This window comes from Cibotium barometz, chromosome 10, assembly GCF_041138505.1.
Source record: "Cibotium barometz isolate CiBa-2024 chromosome 10, ASM4113850v1, whole genome shotgun sequence".
Lineage (NCBI taxonomy): Eukaryota > Viridiplantae > Streptophyta > Polypodiopsida > Cyatheales > Cibotiaceae > Cibotium > Cibotium barometz.
In genome coordinates this window covers 50,898,290-50,922,365 of record NC_141055.1, presented here as the reverse complement: position 1 = coordinate 50,922,365, position 24,076 = coordinate 50,898,290, and the positions used below count along the sequence as shown (strand labels likewise).

General features: G+C 43.0%; 1 protein-coding gene across 5 annotated transcripts; it reads right to left on the bottom strand.

Moving 5' to 3' along the window:
* Positions 1 to 551: 551 nt before the first annotated feature.
* On the bottom strand, positions 552 to 15,839 carry LOC147635026 (putative protein S-acyltransferase 22). Of its 5 annotated transcripts, none has more exons than XM_086804276.1 (9): positions 15,523 to 15,839; positions 13,954 to 14,067; positions 3,744 to 4,046; positions 3,601 to 3,669; positions 3,362 to 3,433; positions 2,131 to 2,259; positions 1,970 to 2,050; positions 1,685 to 1,873; positions 552 to 1,503 (listed from the first exon to the last, which is right to left on the bottom strand). In XM_086804276.1, exons 2-9 carry the CDS (start codon positions 13,954 to 13,956, stop codon positions 859 to 861), a joined length of 1,491 nt encoding a protein of 496 aa, XP_086660402.1. In that variant the 5' UTR covers positions 13,957 to 14,067; positions 15,523 to 15,839; the 3' UTR covers positions 552 to 858. The 5 variants fall into 5 exon arrangements, with proteins under 5 accessions (XP_086660402.1, XP_086660401.1, XP_086660403.1 ...); XM_086804275.1 differs by lacking the exon at positions 15,523 to 15,839 and adding an exon at positions 14,761 to 15,502; XM_086804277.1 differs by lacking the exon at positions 13,954 to 14,067 and having other exon boundaries at positions 15,523 to 15,811.
* Positions 15,840 to 24,076: the final 8,237 nt, after the last annotated feature.

The window sequence follows — 24,076 nt, the reverse complement described above, 5'->3', positions numbered from 1 at the left end:
TATCTTGTACATCCTTCGTACCTCGGGTTCTAGCACTTCTCAAATCCAAGCTCTACTCGATATTGTATACATCACATCTAGCTAATGACTCACCACCCAACCGTAGGTTTATTACCTCAAAACCACCCCCGACCTTAAGGTCTAATTGCTATGAGCTTGCTAGGTTGTGCCGATGGCCCCAACCTAACTTCCCAACCGCTAGACCGAACCACCCACCTTGCAGCTCCATGGCCCCCAAGCCACCACGTGAATACTTCATCTTGTGTTTAATATGTGACCCCAAGGTCATTTATATAGTAATAATTATTGGCCTTTACTAGCTTTCTTACTTTATTAAAACTTTTAGCCATTATTAACCCTAGGCTATTAATTAATCTAGACCTCTTTTTGCTAGTGCCCTTAGCCTACGTGTGAACCCTCCCCACACCCCTGCTAAGCCTTTGATCCTAATCTTGGGTTAGCACATGCCCCTAATCCTAGGGCTGTCGGAATGTAACACTTTGTATGATTTTATTTTACTTAATAGAAGTCTCTTTTTTGGGAAAAGAAAAAAGTATGGCAAGAGCTCTTGATTATTGAGGATGTACAACAAGAGCTTCCATATGAGATCAAATCTCCATAAAATTTATCTTCAAATCCATGATGAGATCAAATCTCCATAAAATTTATCTTCAAATCTTCCTGTGAAGACCCTCATGTCATGTGTCACTCTCTTAGGGGCCTTGGAATGGAGTAGACAATTTGCAGTCATCTGCCAGAACTTTCTTTTTAGGCATGCATTGCTTGGATGATTATCTACAAAAACCTTCTCACTAAACTCTGCATGGGAAATTTTCAGCAAAATCAGCAAACTGTCATCTACACTGATGCATCACACACATCAATTATACTGTCAGATGCACGGAATGTGCTAAGGCAAGCATGCTCCGAAACCTTCAAATCCAAAGCTTCTGAAGAAGAAGCTGCTCTGTCTGCAGGCAAGGAGACTCCACCAGCACAGAATGCATGGCTTGACTTAAACACATTCCTGGCCTCAATTTGTAAAGGAATTAGCATCTCATCTTTTTTTGCCTGGTGGCTTAAATTCCAGGACTCATTTTCACTGCTGTCAAGTTGCTCAAATGGATCAAGAGGCAGTTTGCCACTTTGCCATGTACTCGGGATGGACTGATCCAAGAGGTTCATACTGGTTCTGTTGGCACTTCTAATTCCTAATGAAGCAATAAAATCTGCACTAACACTTCGACTACTGTCAAAACTGCTGTCCATCTGTGCCATTACAAGACTCTTTGAGAAATGAGTCATTGGTTGTACAGTAGAAGACCTGTTCCTGGACGTGGTAGCAGCCTGAACAATGTCTTGTTTGTTCAGTGAAGCCGAATTCCAAGGATTTATCTTCATTAACGTCTTCCTCTTGGAAAATGTCTCAGCAAAAGCCTTCCATGAACCACCTTGATCCGTGGCATGCTTCAAGGCACAGCTTTCCGGATGATGATTCCCTTGCTACACACAGGTAAGGTTGTATTTATGCATCATTTTCTGTCAGTTGGAACAATCACGTATGACTAAAGAACTACTACATTCAAGTGTGCATGTGCATGTGTGGGTGGTCGTGCCAGTGCGGGTGCAGCTGCAACTTTCATATCCCTGTCTAAGTGAGGAGGTGCATGGAGAGAGAGATTACGACTTCATGGTCAAACAAAAGGCCTGGAGGTGTCTGCCCAGTGTTCTCTTGCTGAACTCTTGCAGAGCTTGCCTCACCATGGGCTGTGGGAAGGAGGTTTGCTGGTGATACGAGAGAATTTCGTGGAAGTTTACTCTCTGCCTCCTCTTGCCCTCTTTTTGCACTTATGCAGTCATCTGTAGTGATTCCCTACAAGTTCAAATGATTGACAGAGGCTTTCTTAATGCCCGCAAAAGAAATAACCTATGCCAAACCACTGTTGCAGAGTGCTGAACTCAGACCTACCTTTTTTATGAGAAGGGCATGAAAGCAGGTAAGTTGACCTAGAAGGTAAGTGGTGGCCATCGCCAGTATAGTACACAAAACCTGCACAATTCGATTGACGATTTAGACACCAAAAGCTACCACAGGTATAAAGGATGGTTGTGGTCTTGATCTCTGCTTACCACCACAAGAACGTACGCCATGGATGAAAAGCTGCTACCCAATTTCAATGCAATGATACTTTCAAAGTGCCTTCTATACAAGAAGCGGTGAACTAAGATCCAGAGTCCAGAGGACCACTGCACGATGAACTGCCATGTCAAGCCAAAAAGAAAAAGCCTGGTCATTAAGTGAAATGAAAATTGCAGATCACATGTCTTTCATCACTTAGAAATCACACAAAACTAGCTGGGTCTATTTGTCTAAGTGCCAATGTGACAAAAGGATGTGAGTGAAGAAGGTTGAATGCACACAACATACTTGGGTGATATCACTCCTGCAGTAGCACCACCATGGTTACTATTGACAAGGCTACCCCTTTGTTTACATGATGGAGATATCACATAAAACGTTCCAATTATTTATGAAACCTAATAGAGGAGAGTCTTGATTACGTCAGAGCATATTCAATAACTTAACAGCTATAACTCCATTATGCAAAGTGATATGGTACGGCCAAAGAGCAGATATAGAGTAGGTAATGTGGTATGCATGCCCTTCTATAAACCTTTGAATCTATCTAGAGAGACAACGAGAACCGTTCCCACTCTCAATTATTTCAACATAAAGGCCGATAGCGCTTGTAAATTGACCCTCGTTGAAAGGGCCATGGCTAGAATATTGATGAGAATAGGGAGCATGAAGTGCAGGACCGGCAGGACTTGTTAAGCAAGAAGAACTTGAGCCTTAAACTGAAAGCTCAGGGGTAAGAGGGTGCTGGAAGTTATGTAGAATGTGAATAAAAGCTCTCATTGATTCCCATTTAAAAAAAATGTCCTCATGGGCCAGATAGGTGGCAAGGGTCCCACAGTTGAGCCTTAAACCAATAGCTCAGTGATAAGAGGTGCTGGAGGTATTGTATCCTGTGAATGAAAGCCCTCATCAGCTCCCATAATAACAGTCTCCCCAAATGCCCAGACAAGTGGTGTGCTTGCCAGGCAGTCCTGGCTGTACTCACAGTTCTGATTACAGCCGGTCTGGCATGCATTACCCACAGATGATTCGTATACGTAGTTCATGCTTCCCCACCATAGAGAGCATATATGCAGTAGAGCAAAACCCAATGATTCTACAAACAGGCACCTCAAAGTAAACACTCCCAAAAATTTATGCCATTATAATACTTTGGATAGTTTTCCCAATATCTGACTTGTTCAACAACAAAATAAATCTAGCAAGATGTCATTCCATTACCATGATAACTCCTGACACCATGAGGATGACAAAACCCTTGTAGTTCCTCTTACCAACACAGTTATTCAACCACTGCCAAAAAAAAAGGAAGAAGCTAAGCATGCCATTCCCTAAATAGTTTTGATGTAAGCAACTTGTGAAAAAATAACATACAAAAACGCATGCACCCCAGGCCATCAACTAAATCTGGCTTTCTTCTGACTAACATAAATATTTCTCAAGGAAAATTAGAGACTAACTTGGCAATGGTGATCAAAGCCATCCACGCACTTGTCACAAACCCGACAGTGTTTGCTGTACTTAAAGACCTGCTGAAAGATTAAGGTTATAACTGTTTAAGGAGCAGAAGAGAAAAATTACATTTCAAAAACCAGGTCTTTACCTCCACATTACACAAGCTGCAGTAAAACATGCCATCTTCTGATAAAGACACTTCTGCCTTTGATTTTTGTATGCATGTATGACCCAGACAGCAATCAACTGCTGGAAGGGGGCCCAAGGTAAGAGAGAGATCTGAATGCCTCTTTGCCTGAGGCTCAGCCTGAAGCCTAGAAGACACCACTGAGGAGTCTACATTGTTCTTGAATGATGGTAATGATAAATTATGATTCTTGGAACTCAGTATTCGAACATCTGCTGGATCAGTTGCCACACACCAGATATAAAGTACAAAGACTACCATGACCTGCATAGAGCAAGCAAAATCTAGATAATACAAAGGCACAAATCCTATGAGCCAAAAGATGAATTTGCTTGAAGCAAACAAATATTTAGTGATAAACAGAGGTCTGAACCCCACAAGAAGCAAGAAAAAATTCTCATTGGGCCTGCCTTGACACATTTTAACGTTACGCCTGCATAGGAATACTCCAAAGAGATAGATTGTCACACGCATCCTACACTTGGATGCTACGTCGACATAACTATACAGACAAGTACAAGACCTGAGGCCGGGCACCATATATTTTGTGAGCCCTTGTCCAAGGACGAGTCACTAGTGCATCACCAAGGCTATGAAGTATACCGAAGCACTCTCAAAGCTGCCTGCCAATGAGATCTCTGAGCTGCTGAAGAGAACTGGCTGAGTACGCTCATAGCATAAGAGAGATCCGGTCGGGTGTTGACAAGATAAAGCAAGGAGCCAACTAACTGCCGGTACTCTGTGGAATCCACCAAAGGTGTATCATCCTCCTTAGACAATTTCGCATTGGGATCCATAGGACAAGAGAGAGGAGAGCAATCTGTAAAACCATAAGTTGCAAGCAACTTCTTCACATACTTCTCCTGGGAAATGTAGATGCAATCATTTCTCTGCCGAACCTCTAGACCAAGAAAATAATGAAGTAAGCCAAGGTCCGTCATCTCAAACGTGAGGGAAAGTTGAGACTGAACCTGAGTAACCAACTCAATCTGTGAGCCTGCAAGAATGAGGTCATCAACATAAAGCACAATGATGCATATATCCCCATCAGAAAGAAGCACATAGAGGTTTGGATCAGCATATGACCTCTCAAAACCAAGAGATAACAAGAAAGCATCAATCTTTTGATACCAAGCACGAGGTGCTTGTTTGAGACCATAAAGAGCTTTCTTCAACAAGTAAACATGGTCCTCATGTCCTTGAATCACAAAACCATGAGGCTGCTCCACATAAACTTCCTCCCCTAAATCACCGTTCAAAAAGGCAGATTTAACATCCATCTGGAACACAGGGCATCTGAAACAAGCAGCCAGAGCCAAAACAATACGAATGGAAGTAAACCTGGCTGTAGGAGCAAATGTCTCATCAAAGTCCTTGCCGGCCTTTTGAGCATATCCACGAGCAACAAGACGGGCCTTGTACTTATCCAAAGTACCATATGCATGAAACTTGACTTTGAAGATCCATTTGACACTGATGACTCGTTGATGTAAAGGCCGTGGTACTAAATCCCATGTATGATTCCTCTCAATAGAGGACATCTCGGCTTCCATAGCCTGTCACCACTGTGGTTGGGCAAGGGCCTCCTCTGGAGATTCGGGCTCATCAATCGTCTGCAAAGTACTCATAAGAGCATAATTCACTGTGGGAGTGGGAACCCGAGAAGATCTCCTCAGACCGGATGAAGAAGTAGAGACCTGGTCATGCAACTGATTGTCAAAAAGGCCAGAATCTCGAAGTAATTGCTGGACCCAACGGGGTGGACCAGCCCTCCTCACAAATGTGGAAGAGGAAGTATCCGCAGCTGTAATGGACGCAGCCGGGGATGAAGAAGGGACGACTGAGCGTGTGGGAGATAATGTAGAGGCTGTCCGGACTGGCTGAGAAGTTCCGGAAGACGGTCCAGCACTCTGTATGGGGCTGGAAACAGCAGAAACACGGGCTGAAACACTTGTATGCCCAGCAAAGTGCCTCAAGCAAAGTGTATTGGTTGAAGAAACTCATAGGTCTTCAAATGAAGGAAGGGGCGTCTATGACAGCCCATCTAAATGAGTTTAATGGTGTTGTCAGCCAGGTCATCAATCAAAAGTTGGCAATGGACGATGAGTTCAAAGCCACCTTTCTCTTATGCACTTTGCCAGAGAGTTGGGACACCTTCAGGACAGCCACTAGCAATTCAAATGCTATGCTGTCGTATGCAGATGTGGAGGGTGCTCTCCTTCAAGAGGAGATGAACAGGAAGAACAACTCTGTTGGAAAGTCCAATGCAATGAATGCACGTGGGAGATCCCAGCAAAGGGGTAAAAGCCAAGAACGGGGAAGGAGCAAGTCCCGCTCCAAAAAGGACTTGGAATGCCATTATTGTGGCAAGAAGGGACATTTTAAAAAGCAATGCTACAAATGGAAGAATGATCGAAAGGAAAAGGGCAAAGGAAAAGACAAAGACAAAGATGAAGCCAAAGATGCAAAGCCAAAGGACAAAAGTGGAGTCAAGATTGAAGAAGTCAATGTGTCACATGCAGGTGACAGTGAGGATGAAGTCCTATTCATGTCTTCACTTGATGCCCATTCACTCCATGCAGGAGATGGTCATGGTATGCACTCATGGATCATTGATTCAAGTGCCTCCTTTCATGTCACAAGTTGCAGAGACTTGTTTGTCAAGTATACTGCTGGCAATGAAGGAGTAGTTTATTTGGGTGACAACCATGCATGCCAGATTCTTGGCAGAGGTGATGTGAGGCTTGTGTTTTCAGATGGCTCACAGCTTATGCTCCATGATGTCAGGCATGTGCCTGAGATCAAGAAGAACCTGTTTTCTACTGGACAGCTTGATGATGCTGGTTATGTTACCACATTTGGTAGTGGAAAGTGGAAGATTAGTAAGGGCTCACTGGTTGTTGCCAGAGGCTCTAAGGTGGACACTCTTTACTTCATGCATGCTGGTGTTTGTCACCATGCTAATGTAAATGCAACCGAGCTGCCGGAAATCTGTATGTGGCATAGCCGGTTGAGACACATGAGTGTCAAAGGAATGGAGCAATTGTCTCGTTTTGGTTGGTTTGCGAAAAGTAATTATTTGGGTTCTTTTTTATTTTTGTGGTGTGTAGAGTAGGGTGAAAGGCTTCCATCATTCTTTATCCCTATTTTTGGGCCACTTGTTATGGATCTCGCAGAGCTTGCAGATTTATTTCAGGGTGTCAAAGCAAGCATGGAGGCCATATCTCACCATTTCAATTGGATAGAGTCGGCACCCCGAGCACCTAGTGTTACGGATTTGGATGCTACCGAGGCTCATGCTCTTCAGTAGGAGCATGACAATTCCAAGGACGAAGTGACTTTTTGGAGGGGGATTTTTCACTCCTTTGGAGGCAAGTAAAGATGTACTGAGGATGAGCTTCGCTCTCAGTCTGGCTAGGATCATTCTACACTTGCACATACTCAACATAAGAGACGTCGTTTGTGTCATCGACAGTCTCCTTCGTGGAGTTCCTCTCTACCAGATTCACCGATAGTTCCCATTTTCCTTCACTAGCTCGACGTTGAGGTACTACAGGGTTGCTGAGTTATTCCTCCACGCCTCATGAGGAATGAACTCAGTTATTGAAGCTTCTAAAGCCTCCTCCCAAGTTCAATGGGAAGATGGACTAAGAGGTCTTCACCAACTGAACCCGCGAGATGGCTGCCACATTGGTGGCAGCAGGTGGTTTAGATGTTTTTCAGCTCCATTTGGTGTATGGCTTTGATAGGTGCCACCCTCTTATGGTGGGAAGACCATCTTAGGCACGACTAAGTAATTTGTTGGAATGACTACCCACATGGCGGTCTTGAAGCAGTTTATTCTTGTGGACTATTATCGTGAGCTCAAGCGGCAATGGAAGCGCTTTGCCTAAAAGCAAGGTGAGCTGGTGAGCGACTACCTAGCATGTTTTTGGAAGCTTTTGCCCATGCTCCTAAGAACCGTTCGTGGTCGGAGCAAGTTGAGCGCTTTGTGGATGGTTTGAAATTGTCCTTGCACGCAGATGTTTGTGCACATCAGCCTAGCCCTGTGACGCAGTTCGTCTTGCTATGAGCCTCGAGACGTGGGAGAGTTCCAAGTTTGGAACTTTGCAAAAAGTCGAGTAGCAAAAGGACAAGGAGATTCCTAAAGATTGCTCCATTCAAGCCACGGAGGACAGCAACAATTCTAGTGGGGGAGAGTCGCAGACATGACACTCTCAGGATTGTTCGAGGAACTTGGAGGCGCAATCCAAGGAGGCGGCTTCTTCAAAACTGGAGGAGCAGTGTGAGGAGGCGGCTTCTTCAGAACCAGAGGATGAGTGTGAAGGAGATGCATGTGAGCATGTCTCAACTTTTTCCATTTCTCGCGTTGAGCAATGCTTCATTGCATTAGGCCGTAGGGATGAACAAAGGAAGTTTCCAGGTCTCTGAGGGAGTGTCTTCACAGGTTCTCTTTGCACCAAGTGGAGAATCTTTGGCTTCAGGTGCGGTCGCTTCAATTTTTGGGGTCATTCTGTTAGAAGTCATCTCCTGTCTATACATATACACCAGGGCCTCTGTTGTGGGTGTGCCCGCCTGTATTAGGCGTTTTCTCATTTTTCCCCACTCTCCATATTTTTTTCCCATTTTTCCCTATTTTTCCATGGCTTGGGTGGCTGCCTTGTGATGGCAGGATGTCCCAGTAGTTGGCTGACTGCATGTGTTCACCTTTTGGAGGAGCACGCCGACTGTTGTGATCTGGTCGTGGACCTCTCAGAAGCTGGCCGACTCTTTCTCTGCTGGCCGACTGGTGTCATATGCTGGTCATGGGCTTTTGTGTCATGTCAGCTGTCCTTGATGCAGGCCGACTGCATGTTTGGGGCCATATAAAATGGCCCCATTGCCCCCATGCCATTGTATCTAGTTTTTGGGATTTTCTTGTGTATATAGAGCAGAGTGACACGCCTCTATCTCTCTCTCCCCATTGCTGTATTTTTTCTGCACTTGCTCTTGTATTCACAGATTTTGTCATCATCTCCATTGCATATTCAAACATGGTATCAGAGCCCTAGGCTCTTGATAGATCTTGGGAATTTTGTGAGCAAGAGGGGGACTGTTGTGTTGCTGATTGGTGGACTGTTCTGGACTGTTCAGGAAGAGGAGAAGTAAGAGGAAGGCGGGCTGATTTGCTGGACAGCCACTTGTTGCAGGTGTAAGTTCTTCTTTGTTTCCACCCACCCACCCTTTTCAGTTACATCCATAGCAGCTATAAAACGCGTTTTTTATAAAAAAAATACTCGACGGGACGTTTTTTTGGATTAAAAACGTCTTTTTGAAAAAAAACGTGAGGTTTTTTTTTTAATTAAAAAATTTGCCAGGCTAACGTTTAACGTTATGCCTAGGCTTTTTTGGGATCCGCGTGCGCTCTGGTGCGCTCTATTGCTTCCCAAACCTGCACGCCCAAGTTCCAACCTCACACGGTACGGTACTCTCTCTCTCTCTCTCTCTCTCTCTCTCTCTCTCTCTCTCTCTCTCTCTCTCTCTCTCTCTCTCTCTCTCATCTCTGCTCGTTCGCCCCTTTCCCCATTCCTATACTTTGCCGTATTATACGTCCCGTCCCGTACCTGGCTATGGTTACATCCCCGCAATGGCAGATCTGCTTGAGATGGCTGAGAGACGTGTGAAGATCTCGACACTCCCCACGTTCCCAGTGGACCATCAGTTGGACGGGAATAACTACGGCATATGGAAGGTTATGATGGAATCTGTTCTGGAGTCATACGACCTTGCTGATTTCATCGTTGTTGGGATTCCACGGCCGGAGGTAGAGGAAGGGGAGTTACCGTCGATTCGTAAGGACCGGGAGGCACATGCACAGTTGTGGGATCGTGTCAATGCTGAAGGGAGCTAAAGAAGCTCAGCTGAAACAGTTAGGGTTTCATGTGGGAGACACACACAGAGAAGAAGGGAGAGAGAGAGAGAGACATGTGGGGATAAGTCAACTCACAAAGTATGAGTGTGTGACTCCTCTATCACACATGTATATTTGCTCTAGTGCACATAGTGCACTTAGTACATTAAAAGTACTAAGTGTACTATGTACTATAAAACTTATGGGCTTGTACACACTATAAGGGTGGGCATAATGCCTTTACCCCAACAACCTCCCACTTAAAGGCAATGTGCCCTTAAGTGAAGGAAAAGAAAAAATCAGCATGTACATGATAATATACAAGGCCATATCAAGGCTGAAACTGGCCTCATCCAATGCCCATCAAGTGTCTGCAATGAGCAAACCGCTTTGGAGGCAAACTCTTTGTCAACAGATCAGCCGGGTTGTCATCCGTATGAATCTTGACAAGCTGAATCAGCTTGTTCTCTATCACCTCTCTGATGAAGTGATACTTCACATCCACATGCTTCGTCTTTGCATGAAAGACGGGGTTCTTTGCCAACTGGATGGCACTCTGACTGTCACAATGCAACAATGGAATATCCCCTGTATAACCCAAATCAACCACTAACCGAGATAGCCATAATGCCTCCTTGCAAGCCTCTGTGGCTGCAATATACTCGACCTTTGTAGTAGATAAGGCAGTGCACTTCTGCATCCTGGATATCCATGACACAGCACCTCCTGTGAATGTAAACACATAACCGGTAGTAGACTTCCGGTTATCTGTATGACCGGCATAATCCAAATCCGTGTAACCATGCACTAATGCATCCTGTTTGCCAAAGCAGATGCACATATCCTGTGTGCCCTTCAGGTATCTCATGACACCTTTCACTACTTCCCAATGCTTCTTGCCAGGGTTGGCCATGTCTCTAGTAACCACTCCCACTGCAAATGCAATGTCCGGCCTGGTAGCAACCATGGCATACATGAGACTGCCACAAGCTGAAGCATATGGAATCTTGGCCATATCAGCCCTGTCACTATCCGACTGTGGGCTGTCCATAGCACTGAGTTTCACATATGGAGGCAAAGGAGTACTAGTCTTCTTCCCCCCCTCCATATTGAACCTCTGCAAAACTTTGCCAATGTATTCCTTCTGAGACAAATACAACACATGCTGATTTCTGTCCCGAAGTATCCGCATACCCAAAATGTGATTTGCATCACCCAAATCCTTCATATCAAAGGTTTGATGCAGCCTCTTCTTCAAGGCATCCATCTCTTTACGAGATTTCCCGGCAATCAACATATCATCAACGTACAAGATGAGGATTAATAGACTGCCATCCAAAGCTTTCTTGGTGTATAAGCAGTGATCTATGTCACTCCTCCTGAAATCTTGGGATTTCATGAATGTATCAAATTTATGATACCATTCCCTTGGTGCCTGTTTAAGCCCATAAAGACTCTTTTTCAGCTTGCATACAAGCTTCTCCTTTCCATTCACTGCATAACCCTCTGGCTGTTGCATACATATCTCCTCATGGAGATCACCGTGAAGAAAAGCAGTCTTCACATCCATCTGAATCAAATCCAGATCATCATGAGCAACCAAAGCTAATACAGCTCTAAGTGTGGTCATTTTGACCACTGGAGAGAAGATCTCATCAAAGTCCACACCATATTCATGCTTAAAGCCCTTAGCCACTAACCTGGCTTTGTATCTTGGCTTTGCATCAGGTGCAACTTTGAGCCTGTAAACCCACTTGCATGGCAAAACCTTCTTGCCTGTAGGCAAATGCACCAACTTCCATGTTCCATTTTTGTGCAGAGAATCCATCTCTGACTTCATAGCACGCTCCCAAAGAGCCTTGTCTGCCCTCTGTAAAGCCTCCTTATAACAAGAGGGCTCCCCACAGTCAGTGAGCATCAAGTAGTCAACCCCTGGAACAAACCTATCAGGGGGTCTGGAGGGTCTTGTGGACCTCCGTACCCAATGATCATCATTTGCAAGTTGCTGTCCAGCCTGCATATCACCTATTGGTGGCTCCTGTTCCATGCCATAAGGTTGAAAGATCATGCCCGGTATCTCCTCTAACTGTGGGATATCCATAGGGATATCTTCTGCCATCTCTGGCTGTCCATTTGGACCATTTTCAGCACCATTTAAGGGCTGGTTTTGTTGCTGTAATGGCTGATTTACAGCTCTTGGTTGTTGTCCATGATGTCCATCATCATCAAAGATGACTCTGCCACTTGCCTTCTCTAAAGTTCTCAAGTTTTCAGTTTTGTGAGCATTGTATATATGGCAGGCAACTCCAGTGCCCCCACAAGAAAGCTCTTGGACAGAAAGATGCTTAGTTAGAGCTTGTGCATACAGATGTATGTGAGATGCCTCAGCTTTCTTTGGGAGGGGCAAAATATTTTGTGTCTTTTATTGATGATGCCACACACAAGGTGTGGGTTTATCCTCTTCGTTTGAAGAGTGATACATTCTCAGTGTTTGAGAAGTTTGTTGCTCATGTTGAGAATCAAACTGGCAAAACATGAAGGCTTTGCGTTCCGACAATGGTGGAGAGTATATGTCCAAACAGTTTCAGGACTTTTGTGATGCTAAAGGCATCAAAAGGGAGCTCTCTGCTCCTTATGATCCTCCACAAAACGGGACAGCAGAGAGGATGAACCGGACCATTCAGGAGAAGGTCCGTTCTATGTTGTCACATGCTGCGTTACCTCATGGTTTTTGGACTGAAGCTGTTATGACAGCCGTTCATCTTATAAACAGGTCACCTAACACGAGGCTTGGTGGGAAAGTGCTAGAGGAAGTATGGACAGGGAAGCCTCCGTCCTACAAGCACTTGAGAGTGTTTAGTTGCGTTGCGTACGTGCACATACGCAGGGAAATACGCACCAAACTTGATCCTAAGTCTCACAAATGTATATTCCTAGGATATGGTGACAGAGGTGAAACGGGGTATAGACTTTGGGATCCAGTGAATAGAAAGATTATACACAGCAATGATGTCATTTTTGATGAAACATGCATGTATACATGCATGTATAAGGAACCTGCAAGGCAACAGGAGCCTCGGACTTGTGCCACTCTTGGAGCCCAGGGACTCTAGCCTATCCAATAATCAACGCACAAGCGTGCCTAAAAGGGAAAAAAAACTTGCAAGTTCACTAGGCTCTGGTACCAACTGTAGAACACGTGTGCCTATGTGCTAGGGTATTCAAAGATAGAAAGAAGAGTGCGGCGGTATCACACACAACATACACGGTCCTAAACTACTATCTGTATTCTGTACAAGCAAGAAGTAATACAACTGAATCTCTAGTACAATGGATATGGCTGAGTGAAAACATCAACTACAGCCCTATGACCTATTGTACACTCCTAGCTAACACTCTGCCTACAGGGGAAAAGCTCTGTGAAGTCCAACGCTAAGGAAAGCAAACGATTATGATGATTTGGCTACCCACGTATATATATGTACCAATGCTACTGGTCGGCCACTATATGTTGTCCCGGCCTGCTGCCAACGAGCTGCCTTGTGTCATCACCGCCATGTCTGCCCAGTCAGCCACAGCAGAGCCCTATGCAAACCTTTCTGGGGCTAGGACCAGCCAAAAAGGTCTAGTCATCCAGATTGTCCAGTCCCTAGGCCCAGTCGACCAGCATGACCAGCCTGAAAAAAGGTATAGAAAGGCCTATTGGGTCCTCTCTCCCTCATCTTTATCTCTCTCTCCTCTCTTGTATTGAAGTGAAGAAGTGTACTATTTGCTGCCTGAGAGCGGAGCCCCATGCAGACCTAGCCGATTGCGAAAATCAAGGAGATGGCAGAAAAATTGGTAAAGTCACTTTGAAGGCTTGGTAAAATTAACTATATCCAGATGCACTCAGAAAGTGCACGAGTGACCTCCTGCCTTTTGCAAGGCAAGCCACAAGAGGAGAGACAAAATGACTGCTTAATTGGTAACAAATTTGGGTAGTATCTGCTAAAATAAAAAAGTTAAATAATGATTAGCTCGAGTGTTTGCATAAATGCAAGCTTAGTGATTAGCTTGAGTGTTTGCATAAATTAAAATGCAAGCTTAGTTACAGAAGGGGCAGATGTGGCATGTGTGGATGCTTTTCTCTCTCTCTCTCTCTCTCTCTCTCTCTCTCTCTCTCTCTCTCTCTCACACACACACACACACACACACACCACTTTCTCTCTCTCGTGTGTGCGCGCACACATGTTGTAATGCATTTTTTTTGTAGATTTTGAAAAACTCAAGAATTGAACGTACCATGGGGGAGTAGGCTGCAATCACAAAGATCTTCAAGATGCTGGATTCAACAAAGGGTAGAAAGAAGATGTAGAAAGCAAAAACCAAGGCCAAAAATACAGCAACGGCAGTGACCTGGTGAACCACAATGGTAACCCACATGTTAAGGTACTAAGGACACAAAATATCCTTCTCCTCCAATTCTAATGTGATGAGCTTCAAATAGTATAATTTTAGCTCTTGCCATATTTTCTCATGTAAAGCCTCCAGAAGGTTTATCAGACTAAGCCCTGCCCATGTGACAGGCAGGGGCTTGGACAGGGAAGATCTCCTGTCCATCAGCTACAAAGAGCGGGGAGGATTTGTACACTTGACTTCCACTCATCAAGTCTGTAAACAGCCTAAGCTGGATGGCCCTGCAAATGAGAGCGCCAACTAGGGAGAAAAAGGGTCACCATGTGTATTTAATCACAGTGTTCAAATCCAGCCAATCTTAAGTTACCTGTTAAGCTAAGTCTCCCTTTATCTGGCTTCCGAGATCAATACAAATGCAGGCCTATGATACTTTGGCAAGTGTGTTTGGCCTCACACATGCCACTAGCTTTTTTTCCATTCACCTACACACTGCTGACTAACCAGCCCCTACAGCACAAGACCAAGTATCCAACCCCAACCCCGCCACCAAGTGACCTATGGCCCATATACAGAATCTTTTCTCCTTGCACTGAAACGTACACACTTCCAAACACCAACCTAGAACCTAGATCATGCGGACATGAAGAATAGATGCAGTTTGCAAGACAGTCACAGGTAAAAAATGCATAATACCTGAAAGGGATGATACGGTAGCTCCCATCCATGGCGACGCATTTTGCACACCACAAGTAGACAATTTGCAGGTATCAAGAAGCTCTTAAACTTCACAACAGGAAGACATGTTTCTTCTAAAGAGCTGCCTATGGCATTTTGATGGTGAATGAAATGGCTACTAATTTTCTGAGAAGAGAAGAAAGAGTATACAGGCAAGTAGATGACCTCGACAAAAGTTCACATGTCTGCTGATGTAAGAGGCATTATCCTTATGTAGATGCAAAGAGACAATGGCCTGACCTAGAAAGGTTCCTATTAGTCCTGGCTACAATGAAGAAAACCTAAACAGCTTGGCTATGGCTAAAACGGTCAGAGTACCTCTGCAACCTAGATGGTGGTACAGTAGCCTGCCTATGAAAACTATAATTTAAAATGGTAAAACAACACATACAACCTTCCTATAAAAACTCGAGCTGAAATGGTAAAACTAAATGGTCTGGCTATGGAAAATGTGACCTAAAAGTGGTAGGGCAGTACCTAAAACCTGCCTGGCTATGGAAACAATACCATAAAATAGTACCTCAAAACATGAAAGGTGACACAATGGACTGGCTATGGAAACAACACAGTACCCTGGCTTTGAAAAACAAAAGCCTAAAATCATGGCACTGTAGACTGAAAAAAATCGTGTAATGGTAGCACAGTAGCCATGGCTATTGAGCTATGGAGGAACAAATAGTAGGGAGGGGGGGAAGAGGAACATAAAGGGGAGAGACCAACCTGCTATCGCGTGTTGTAGAAGCCTCTGTGTGTCGTGCGTCCGCCATAGCCTGCAATCCAGGGCTTGGCTGTTGCTTTGGTCAAGGATGCCTTTGGCTTTCCGTGCAGCACTGATGAGCTGTTTTACCTATGTCATGCATGAGACCTAATGGCAACCCTAATCTCTTCCAAGTTTTCAGTGTTGTCTTTTACAGCAGGAATGGTACACGCGTCGGGAAAACTCGCATTTGTGTTCCCACGGTAGAGACAGGCCACATGGTGAAGCAACCACGATAAGACGAGGCTGGCACCTCCCTCGTACAAGCTTGATTTCTCATAAATCGGATTTTTTTTCAAATTAATATATTTATTTTAAAAACAATGTTTTTAATGCATTTGAAAAAACTTGCTTTTAGAAAACTTTAAAAATGGGTGAAATTGCTTAAGATTCTCTATATGCTCTTGAAAATGGGTAAGATTGGTTAAGATTCTCTATATGCTCTTGAAAACTTGCTTGTAAAAAACTTGAAAATGGGTAAAGTCGGTTTAAATTCCCTATATTCTATATCCGTGGAACATTATTTCCTCACCCTCAAAAACTTGTAAACTTCAAGGCATGTTAGTTGTATTCTAAATTAATTAGCAATGAAATGCAAAGCAAAGAATGTTAGATACTCTATTCAGACATAAATTATGTTGAAGTGTGATCAGCTCTTCAAATATTTGCTAACTTTGATCATAATCATTCAATCATGAGTATATCATGATGGTGAGGACACAACACAAAGTTCAATGCTCCCAATCACGTGAGCGTGATTAAAATGGTCAACACAATCCCTTAATCTGTTAATTGTAGGGGCCTTCTTTTGAAAACATCCCATCCTCTGTTAATTGTAGGGGCCTTCTTTTGAAAACATCTCATCCTCTATTGATGCATTAACATGAAATGCATGCATATTTAATAATGTTATAAGTGGTTAACATGATAGATTCCAAGTATGTAATTATGACTATGATCTTTGTGTTTATGAAGATTGTCTTTGTGGCTTATCCCAACAAGTATCTTTATGTCATGAGGTACACAAGGTTGAAAAAACATGATGAGTGAAATTAATCAACATCAAGATTTTAAAATTTGCAAAAGAAAGACAAGTGTCAATGATCAATGGCCAATACTTAATTATCAATAATGTGATCATTGTAATAAGTTCCTCTCACAAGTTGGTAGAAACTTGATAAGTTCAATAGTTAGAGCTTCATATTACAAGTGTTGTCTTCTTCTTCTATACCTTATTTGGGTGCTGCCATGTGGCAGCTCTTAGCTGTCCCACATGGCAGGTCCTCCTTTCTGCTCTTCTTCTATACTATATACTCGTACTCTTCTATATTATACTACTACTTTTCTATACCATACTATTACTCTAAGGTAAAGAGAGTGAGTTAGAGAGAAACAATGAGTGTTAGAGAGAGAGAGAGAGAGAGAGAGAGAGAGAGAGTTAAAGGGTGAGAGAGAGAGAGAGAGAGAGAGAGAGAGAGAGAGAGTTAAAGGGTTAGATTAGAGGGAGAGGGAGAGAGAGAGAGAGAGAGAGAGAGAGAGAGAGAGGAGGGGGGTAAAGAAAGAGAGTTAGAGATAGTTAAAGAAAGATAAAGAGAGTTAAAGAGAGAGAGAAAGTGAGAGAAAGGTAAAGAGAGTGAATTAAAGAAGAGAGAGAGAGAGAGAGAGAGAGAGAGAGAGAGAGAGAGAGGGGGGGGGTAAAGAAAGAGAGTTAGAGATAGTTAAAGAAAGATAAAGAGAGTTAAAGAGAGAGAGAAAGTGAGAGAAAGGTAAAGAGAGTGAATTAAAGAAGAGAGAGAAAAAGAGAGAGAGAGAGAGAGAGTTGGCCAGTTCGAAAGAAATTGAGAAAATTAAAGAGAGTAAGAGAGATTGAAAGAGTTAAGGAGAGAATGAGAGAGAGAGAGAGAGAAAATTAAAGAGAGTAAGACTCTAGATTGAAAGAGTTAAAGAGAGAATGAGAGAGAGAGAGAGAGAGAGTGAGTGAGAGAGACATAGAGAGTTAGAGTGCGTTAGAGAAAGGTAAAGAGAATAAGTTCTAGAGAGAGAGTTAGAGAAAGGCAAAGAGAGAGAGAGAGAGAGAGAGAGAGAGATGGCCAATTTGAGAGAGTTAGAGAGAGTGAGAGAGAGAGAGAGTTAGAGAAAGGTAAAGATTTAGACCAACTCTCCCTCCCCCTCTCTCTCTAACACTAACTCTCTCTCTAACCTACTCTCTTTACCTTTCTCTAACTCACTCTCTAATTGTCTCTAATCATCTAACTCTTTAACTCTCTATCTCTCTCTCTCTCTCTAATTCTTTCAAACTCTCTTACTCTCTCTAATTCTCTTTATTTCTCTCGAACTAGCCATTTCTCTCTCTAACACACACTCTCTCTCTTTAACTCTCTCTATCTCTCTAACACACACACACTCTCTCTCTCTCTCTAACTCTTCTCTAACTTACTCTCTTTACCTTTTTCTAACTAACACTCTCTCTAATTCTCTCTTTTTAAACCTCTCTCTCTCTCTCTCTCTCTCTCTCTCTCTCTCTCTCTCAGTTCGAGAGAAATAGAAAGAATAAGAGAGAGTCAGAAAGAGAGAATTAGAGAGAGTGAGTGTTAGAGAGAGAGAGAGAGAGATAAATTTAGAGAGGGAGTTAGTGAGCTAGAGAGAGAAATAGAGGGAGTTAGAGAGAGTAAGAGAGATTGATAGAGTTAAGGAGAGAGAGAGAGAGAGAGAGAGAGAGAATTGAAGAGAGTTAATGAGTGAGAACTAGAGAAATAGAGTTCGAGAGTGAGAGGGAGAGAGAGAGAGAGAGAGTTGAGAGATAATTAGAGAGAGAGAGTGTGTGTGTGTGTGACATAGAGAGAGTTAATCAAAGAGACACAGACATAGACAGAGAGTTAGCTAGAGAGAGATAGAGAGAGCTAGATACTATACTATACTACTAGTGTTGCTACTAGTACTACTCTCTCTCTCTCTCTCTCTCTCTCTCTCTCTCTCTCTATATATATATATATATATATATATATATATATATATATATATATATATATATATATATATCATCTTTTGGGAGCTACCACGTGGTGGCTTCTAGCTGCCCCATGTGGCAACTCCTCCATTCTAATCTTCTTCTATAAGAGTTAGAGAGAGAGTTAGAGAGAGACAAAGAGACATAGTTATAGATAAAGTTAGAGAGAGAATTAGAGACAAAGAGAGAGAGAGAGAGAGAGAGAGAGAGAGAGAGAGAGCGAGTTAGAGAAAGAAATAGAGGGAGTTAGAGATAGAGAGAGAGTGAGTGAGAGGCAGAGAGAGAGAGAGAGAGAGAGAGTTAGATAATACTAGAGAGTGTTAGAGAGTAAGAGAGAGTGAGTTAGAGAAACAGTGAGTGTTAGAGAGAGACAGAGGGTTAGAAAGAGAAAGAAAGAGGGTTAGAGAAAGGTAAAGGGAGTGAGTTAGAGAGAGAATGAATGTTAGAGAGAGAGAGAGAGATAAATTGGAGAGAGAGAGAGAGAGAGATATGGGGGTTCAGAGAAAGAGAGTTAGAGAGAGAAAGGTAAAGAGAGTTAGAGAGAGAGTGTGTGAGAGAGAGAGAGAGAGTGTTAAAGAGAGTTGGCCAGTTCGAGAGAGTTAGAGTAAGAGAGTTAGAGAGGGTTAGAGAAAGGTAAAGAGAGTGAATAGAGAAAGAGTGAGTGTTAGAGAGAGAGAGAGAGTTAGGGAGTGAGTTAGAGAAAGGTAAAGAGAGTAAGTTATAAAGAGAGTTAGAGAAAGGAAAAGAGAGTGAGTTAGAGAGAGAAAGAGTGAGTGAGGGTTAGAGAGAGAAAGTTTGTTAGAGAGGAGTTGTCCAATTTCAGAGAAATCAAGAAAATAGAGAGAGAGTGTGTTGCAGAGAGAGAGAGTTACAAAGAGAGTTGGCCAGATTGAGAGAAATAAAGAGAATTAGAGAGAGTAAGATAAATTGAGAGTTGGAGAGAGAGAGTGTGTGAATGAGAGTGAGGTAAAGAGAGAGAGTTAGAGAGAATGAGTGCGAGTGAAGTAGAGAGACTCAGAGAAAGTTAGAAAGAGAGTGAGTGTGTCGATGTCTATTAGGACCCAACACTTGTGTGGTCCAAACCACCTAGTCGGAGGAGATGCAGCTAATACAATTGCGCCCAATGCGATAAGCCAGCACGTAAATGTTGAGCTACCATCTGCCTAAGTGCGGGGAGATTGAGAATGAATACAAGCAAGTTAGTTCCTATGGCCATCCAGATTCCAGACAACTTATCACATCCAGATAGGAATAACACACAAGATTGAACACAACACAAATAGAGATGAATAGATACAAAGCAATAGTGAGATGAGACCCATTCCATTCCTGAATGCTACGATACAATGCCTTAGAAGAACTATACCCATGAACTGGTCTCTCAACTCTCTTGTGTTTGTATTTGGTAACGTTTCTCTCCTTAGAGTCTGAGTAGACTCAACATGTATCTCTATCCAAACAGTGATGTACCCACTTCTATAGCCTTAGTCGGGTAGACTAGACTCACTCTCACTCCCCTATTCCCTTATTTGACTAATCCCCCTTTTTCCATTACAACCACGAGTACCAACCGTTCATCAAGAAGCTGTTACAAGTTTGTTACAAAACAAGAAGACCCGATTTGTTGCACAATGATCAATCCGTCAATAATTTGGGTGGCGGTCAAACGGGCTGGTTGGCCACCGGGGCACTTGGCGATCAAACAGGCTGGTTGGCCATCGACACTTGGCGATCATGGTGGATGCCACAACAGTAGTAGTAGCAGCAATGCCCACAATTGAGGTTTCAAAAAATTTTGTTCCTGAATTGCAACATGGTCCAGATCCTCCCATCCGGATTCCTTACGGCCTGTTCCAGCCACCTTATTCTGGTTACTCCTTCGTGGCAATGCCCCCTAAGATGAGCTTGATAGGGCGTTTGGGGGCATACCGTGGCTCGTAAGCTCTCTTCAAGCTGCTTACTCCTCAGGCATGCCCAATGCCGGTCCTTTCATTAGCCTTTCGAAACTGCACTTCGATGGGCCGTGCATTCGGATGCCTCGCCCTTGCCCTGTGCATTACTTCCACTGCCATTCCTGCGGGTGAAGGCATGGGGCTCTCTCTGTTCGGGGGTGATGAGGTCTTCTTCGAACACTGTCTATTCTGGTTCCTTGGGCCTTCTCTTCCCACCCCAACATTTCCACCCATAAGGTGGTATTTTTGTAGGTTCAGGCTTTGGCATCTCCCTTTGCATGTCTGCTATAGTTGACTCCGTGCAAGGGGCTTTAGCAGGGTCTTTCTTTGAATGAGTTGTTGCCTCCTTGCTCAGATCCGTGAGTCATAAGAGACCATTGCTTCCGCGTACTGCTCTGGATCCGGGGGAGGGGCTTCTTCCTTGTCCTAATGCGCCCACTTGAGAACTGCCTTGCCCATGCTGGTGAGTCTTCGACCCTTCCAACTGGTTTAAGAATTTTACAATATCCTCCCAATTGGAAGGCCTCATGGTACCTGCCTGCTTGGCTATCTAAATTAAAGTTTGCATACAATTTAGGGAAGTGCCCTTCCAGACACCCAAGCTCTATTGTCCCAGCTCCTCCTTGACCATTTTCTAAAGGTCTTCCTTAGCTCGCCTTTCCCTTTTGGCCCAGCCCTGGAAATCTTCTATCATCTTGTCATTTGCCCTGATTTCCTTGGCATGCACTCTCCTGGTAGCACCCATGTGCTCCTGCCTCTTCCTCCTCTCTTTTGCATGTGTCCTCCTCAGTTGTTCTCCTGTCTCTTCTAGAGGTCAGCATGGGCTATCGTCAAGGTGATGTTTAGCACTTGGTTCATAGAGACCAACGCTTTTTTCCCCATCAAAAGAGGCACATCCGTTGATTCTTTTCCATAGAATAAGGATTATCCTGTGACTTACTTCAACTATCATAACTTGAACAGAATTACATTTTATTATAGGAATCCATCGATTCCAGCCTAACCCCATCCAATCCCATGGTTAGCCAACCGCCCAACCACTGTATTGATAGGATCCATTATAAAAATTTGTTTATGTTTTGTCCTGGGTACCAATGAAAAGATTTTCCAGGCCCCCTAGTTGCCTCTTAGACTCAACTATTTTCAAAATAGCATTGCAATAAAAATTTGTTTATGTTTTGTCCCGGGTACCAAGGAAAAGATTTTCCAGGCCCCCTAGTTGCCTTTTCTTAGACTCGACTATTTCCAAAATAGCATTGCAATAAAACCACAATGTTTCCATCATAATCCTCAATATTCCAGTTCCAAGTCCAATTTCCAATCATTCCTTCCTTGGCGTACCTATGGCATCATTGTTGGCAACCAGAACACTCACCACCTGCTCACTTAGGGACCTTTTCAATAGTTCCTAGCCCATAGTACCCAAGAATAATCAAGTATTCCACTCATTCCTTCCTCTGCATACCTATGGCATCATTGGCAACCAGAACGCTCACCACTTGCTCACTCAGGGGCCTTTTCAATAGTTCCTAGCCCATAGTACCCAGGAATATAATCAAGTATTCCACTCATTCCTTCCTCAGCGTAGCTATAGCATCATTGGCAACCAGAACGCTCACCACCTGCTCACTCAGGGGCCTTTTCGATAGTTCCTAGCCTATAGTACCTAGGAGTATAATCACATAAAATCCATATGGACTCTCGGTTGAAGATCATCTCTAGATCAACCAACAAGATCCATGTAAAAGAGCCATGAACTCATCAGTTGAAGACTAGCAAGGCCAATCAACCAGATCCATGCTTGTGTTCAGAAAACAACTCCAACTCATTTTCTTCGTCTACACATGCATGGGTATCCTGGGTGACCCAGAGCTCGAGCACCGTATGGTCAGCACCCTCTAGGTTCCTTCGTAGGAGAGCTACTCATAGGCCGCTTCCTTGGCCGCTCATTCACCATCCGGAAGCTCACCATTTTAACCGAACCGAGGCTGGTCAAGACCTCAGTCAATCTTGCCACGCGAGACGTCCTTCTTTGACTCTTCGTTAGCTATTGCAACATCTTCCACTTAGGTCCCCACGACCTCATTCCACAAGATAGTCAAAATGCTTCCCCAACATTCTTGACGTAAAATAATCTTTAAAAAACAAGTTTCACATATAAAATACAGTTTCCAAAGAAAATTTCTACCTTTCCATATCATTCCACATCCTTTCATATCATTCCTCATCATTTCTCATGATTCCACATTATTTCTCATTATCCCACATTTCTCTACATCAATTCACATCACATCCTTTCACATCAATTCACATCCATTCACATCATCCCATATCATTTCCACATTCAGTCACATCATTTCCACATTCATTCACATCCCACATCAATTCACATCCATTCACATCATCCCACATCATTTTCACATCATCCCACATCCATTCACATCATCCCACATCATTTTCACATCATCCACACATCAATCCACATCAACCCACATCAGTCACACATTCCACATCAATTCACACATTCCACATCCTTCCACACCACTCTACATCATTTCACACATCACCCACATCAATTCACACATTCCACATCCTTCCACATATCACTCCACATCATTTCACACCTCAATCCACATCAACCCATCAATCCCCACATCAATCCAATCTCTACAAACAAGATGGTCTCTTTTTGCTTTGAGCGAATTAGGTTTGATTATCAACTTTCCTTGATCTAGTTATCAGAATCTTTCTAAGGCTTAGTCATTACTTGGCTCAGTTAAAGGCAAATTTTTCTCGACTCAATTCAATTAAGTCTAATTTTTCGTTCCCTTTGGATCCTTGATCCATTCAAGAATTTCAGAGTCCTTTCCCAGGGAATCTAAGAATAGGCCAGTCATCCAACTACACATGTTTTTGGTCTTTTCTGTGGGAAATCCTTTTCCCGTTCAGAATGTACCCAAGATTCTATTTTTCGAGAATCTAGGCATATACTTCGTTTTTCCAAAAGTTAAATATGTTCGTGATTCCTCTTTCTGATGAAAATTTATTCATGATTTCTCGATGCATTCCTATGAATATTTTCCTGTTCTTTTCTCAAATTTTCCAAAATAAAATATGCTCAATATTCTTCTTTTTGAATAAAAGATTTATGCATACGATCTCATGGGATTTACAAAATCAATTATACCCATATTTTCTCTTTTAGCATAAACACTAATTCATTTTTATCTAAATGAATCATTTCCATAATCCTCATAAATTAAATGAATCTAGAAATTTGTGCATAACCTTCTTTATTTTTCTAGCAAATGAATAATGCTCAAAACTCCACTTTTAGCATAAAATTAATTATGCATAAATTCATTATCTAATGATATAAATTTTTTCATAGCTTCCCCACATTTTCTATGAAATGATAATACTCAAAATTCCACTTTTAATATAAAATTATTTATGCATAAATTTCATTTTCTAATGATAAAGATTTTACCATAACCTCCCCATATTTTCTATGAAACGAGAATGCTTAAAGTTCCACTTTTAGCATAAAAATTAATT